The sequence below is a fragment of the Arachis ipaensis genome, chromosome B05, assembly GCF_000816755.2.
Source record: "Arachis ipaensis cultivar K30076 chromosome B05, Araip1.1, whole genome shotgun sequence".
NCBI lineage: Eukaryota > Viridiplantae > Streptophyta > Magnoliopsida > Fabales > Fabaceae > Arachis > Arachis ipaensis.
Window position 1 is genome coordinate 137,351,848 of NC_029789.2, and position 3,154 is coordinate 137,355,001.

General features: G+C 39.5%; 1 protein-coding gene across 1 annotated transcript in view; it reads left to right on the plus strand.

Annotated features, from left to right (window-relative positions):
* Positions 947-3,154, plus strand: part of LOC107644370 (heat stress transcription factor C-1) — a 10,731-nt gene continuing 8,523 nt past the window's right edge. The window contains exons 1-2 of the mRNA XM_016348208.2: positions 947-1,394; positions 1,525-2,359. Coding sequence (XP_016203694.1) covers positions 1,173-1,394; positions 1,525-2,359 — 1,057 coding nt within the window. The 5' untranslated portion in view covers positions 947-1,172. The remainder of the gene's footprint in view (positions 1,395-1,524; positions 2,360-3,154) is intronic.

Here is a 3,154-nt window from a genome sequence, read left to right on the forward strand (position 1 = left end):
GATTAAAAAAATCGAATCGAACCAAACCGATATTAATTAGTTTGGTTTAGTTCAGATGGCCTTGATAAAAAAATCGAACCAAACCGAACCACAATTTAATTAGACGATCGGATCGAATGACTTTTCTCTCAAAAACTGAATCAAACCGCACCGCGAACACCCCTATAAATACCTACCTCATTTGGTGTTGTTTGGAGTTTGGTGTATACCTCATTTATGAAAAAAAATAGAATAATATATCCTTTTCTACCATGAGTTATGCCTTGAACAGTTGAACTACACAAAAATATGTTATTGTTAATTATTAAAATTTAAACGTAAATGCATGAAATTCAAAAATTACTTAATAAATATATTCATTACTAATTTATAGATAACTAATATCAGAATTATTATCTTAAATGGTAAATCTCAAATGAATGCAATACAAATATGTATTTGACCGTCAAAGAATTAAAAAGATGTGGGTACTAATCTTTTGGTTAAGATGCGTAGAAATGTAAAATCAGTGCAAACGATTGACGTTTTCTTCCAAGTTCACGTATTCATTGTGTAATTTTCTAGGGTTAGAAGGCAAAGATGGAGCTAGGGTTATACAAGACACAGAGAAGCTAATAAGTGACAAGGCCAGCGCTAAAGAGGAAGGAGGGAGCCTCACCACTCTCTCAGCTTTCGACCAAAAACACCCTGTCGTTTACTCCCATTTGTCCGAGGCTCTATGGGACCACCTCTCCCTCACTCCCCAATCACCACGCGCCTCCTCACCCGCGCGTGATTTCCAACCATAAATATCTCACTATCGGAGCGTGACGTGTACCAAAGCGAAACCCACGTAGACCCCACCCATGATCCTTACGCAAAAATCTCACAAGCCCCCTCGATGCTCGCCACGTGTCCCATACACCCACTTTCACTACAGTGCATTCGTCCTCTTTATATATTAACCCTCCTCTTCCTAAAAAAGAAAGAAAGAAAAAAAGAAACGAAAAATTAAATCCCAACCCACCCATTTCTCTCTGTGTCTGACACTCACTCTCATACAAAGAAGAGAAAATAAAACACACTACAGAGACTCACGTTCACACATAACAGAACAGAAACCATCACTATAACAATAATAACCATAACCGCCCTTCTCTCTCCGCATCTTCTTCTCTTTGTGGTGGTTATTGATGGTGTCGATTAATGGGATGGAGCAGAACAACGTGATCGCACCGTTCGTTATAAAGACATATCACATGGTCAACGATCCGAGCACCGATTACCTTATAGCATGGGGCCCAGCGAACAACAGCTTCATCGTCGTCGACCCTCTCGACTTCTCTCAGTCTCTACTCCCTGCCTTCTTCAAGCACAACAACTTCTCCAGCTTCGTTCGCCAACTCAACACCTATGTTAGTGTCACTACCTATCTAATTCTTTCAATTCAATCCAATCTATACCCACTTCCCAAAACTGGGTTTATCTTATTTTCTCGACAAGCGGGTATTGATATTTGATGATGTTTTTCTTTTTTCTTTATAGGGTTTCAGAAAGGTGGATCCCGATAAGTGGGAGTTTGCAAACGAGTGGTTTCTGAGAGGGCAGAAGCACTTGCTGAAGAATATAGTTAGGAGAAAGCACGGGACGAGGAGCTATAATTCTTTGCATTTCAACAACCACCACCACGGTGGCAAGCAGCAGATTTTAGCGGCGGAGGAGCTCGACGATGAAGCCATGATGGTGGAGATAGCGAGGCTGAAGGAGGAGCAGAAGGCTTTGGAACAAGAGCTTCAAGGGATGAACAAGAGGTTGGAGACAACCGAGAAGAGACCACAGCAAATGATGGCCTTTCTATGCAAGGTCGTCGACGATCCCGAGGTTCTATCCAGGGTTCTTCTTGAGAGGGAGACCAGGCAAATCGCCGACAAGAAGCGCCGCCTTATCACGGCCGCGACCTCCTCGTCTTCGTCTTCCGGTGTTGCCATCAAGACGGAACTCGAGGAGGAGGAACCAACTGTCGGGAATATAATATCTTCTTCGCCGGAAACCGGCTTCGAAATTGATAATTTTTGCCACATGGCGTCGCCGTCGCCGCCGCAGGAAGCGGCGCCGGTGGCCATGGGGTGGTTGGGGCAGCCGCGGCCGAGGATTGGTCATCACTACCAACAGCAGGGGCATAATGGATATAGAAGTTATAATAACAATTATAATTATAGTTCCGCCGCCACACCGAAGCCGTTGACGGTGGTTCCTCCGACGGCGCCGCCGCAGGGTAATGGCACTGGTGGAGGTAAAGGTCACGTGAACTTTTTTAGTGAAATGGCGGCGGAGAATAGTCCACGGCCACCTTATCCGTTTTCACTATTAGAAGGTGTATATATATATATATTTTAACATTTACCTCTTTTTTTTTCCTTTCTTTTTTTTGTTCATACTTCATGTGGTTCTTATTTTCGGTTTTGTTTTCCTAATTATTATGCGAAAAGAAGAAGAAAAGGACATCATGATCTTCAACAAATTATCGTTAGATATTTGAGTTTGGGTTTTGTCATTGGTATATCTTTTGGTAAAATATGCTAAAAAGAATAACAAGGAGGAGAATGAGTTGGTGGACACGCATGCATATCAGAAAAACATGCAAAGATTATAATATATTAAGATGTAAAGTAAAAGTAAAAATTTAAACTTTCTTCACTAAGGGAAAAACAAACGAAAGAAAATTAAAATCATCATTAACTTGCTGAAAAGATTACCGCAATTGGATCTATTATATTGATAAGGGCACGCACTTCGAATTTTAAAAGGCCAGGGTGCATATATATATGGAAGCAGGCGTCCATAACATATAGGAGAAATTAAACACTAGCTAGCAAATTAAAGTAGCAATACCTTTAATTTCATTACTTTTAATTGTTTAGTTCCCAGTTATTGAATTTCTTTTTTAAATTATTTGAAGGCATGATTGCTGTAGGTTGGGAACTGTTTTGGTACCCTATCTCAGGGATCGTATATACGACAATTTCAAATAAAACATATGGAATTTGAACGAAGAAATAAACAAAAATTATTTAATTTATATATCAAAATTAATTATTAAAATCAGTTATTAATATATTTTTATATAATATATAATTTAATTTATTTTTAATATATATTTTATGGTTATTTTGTT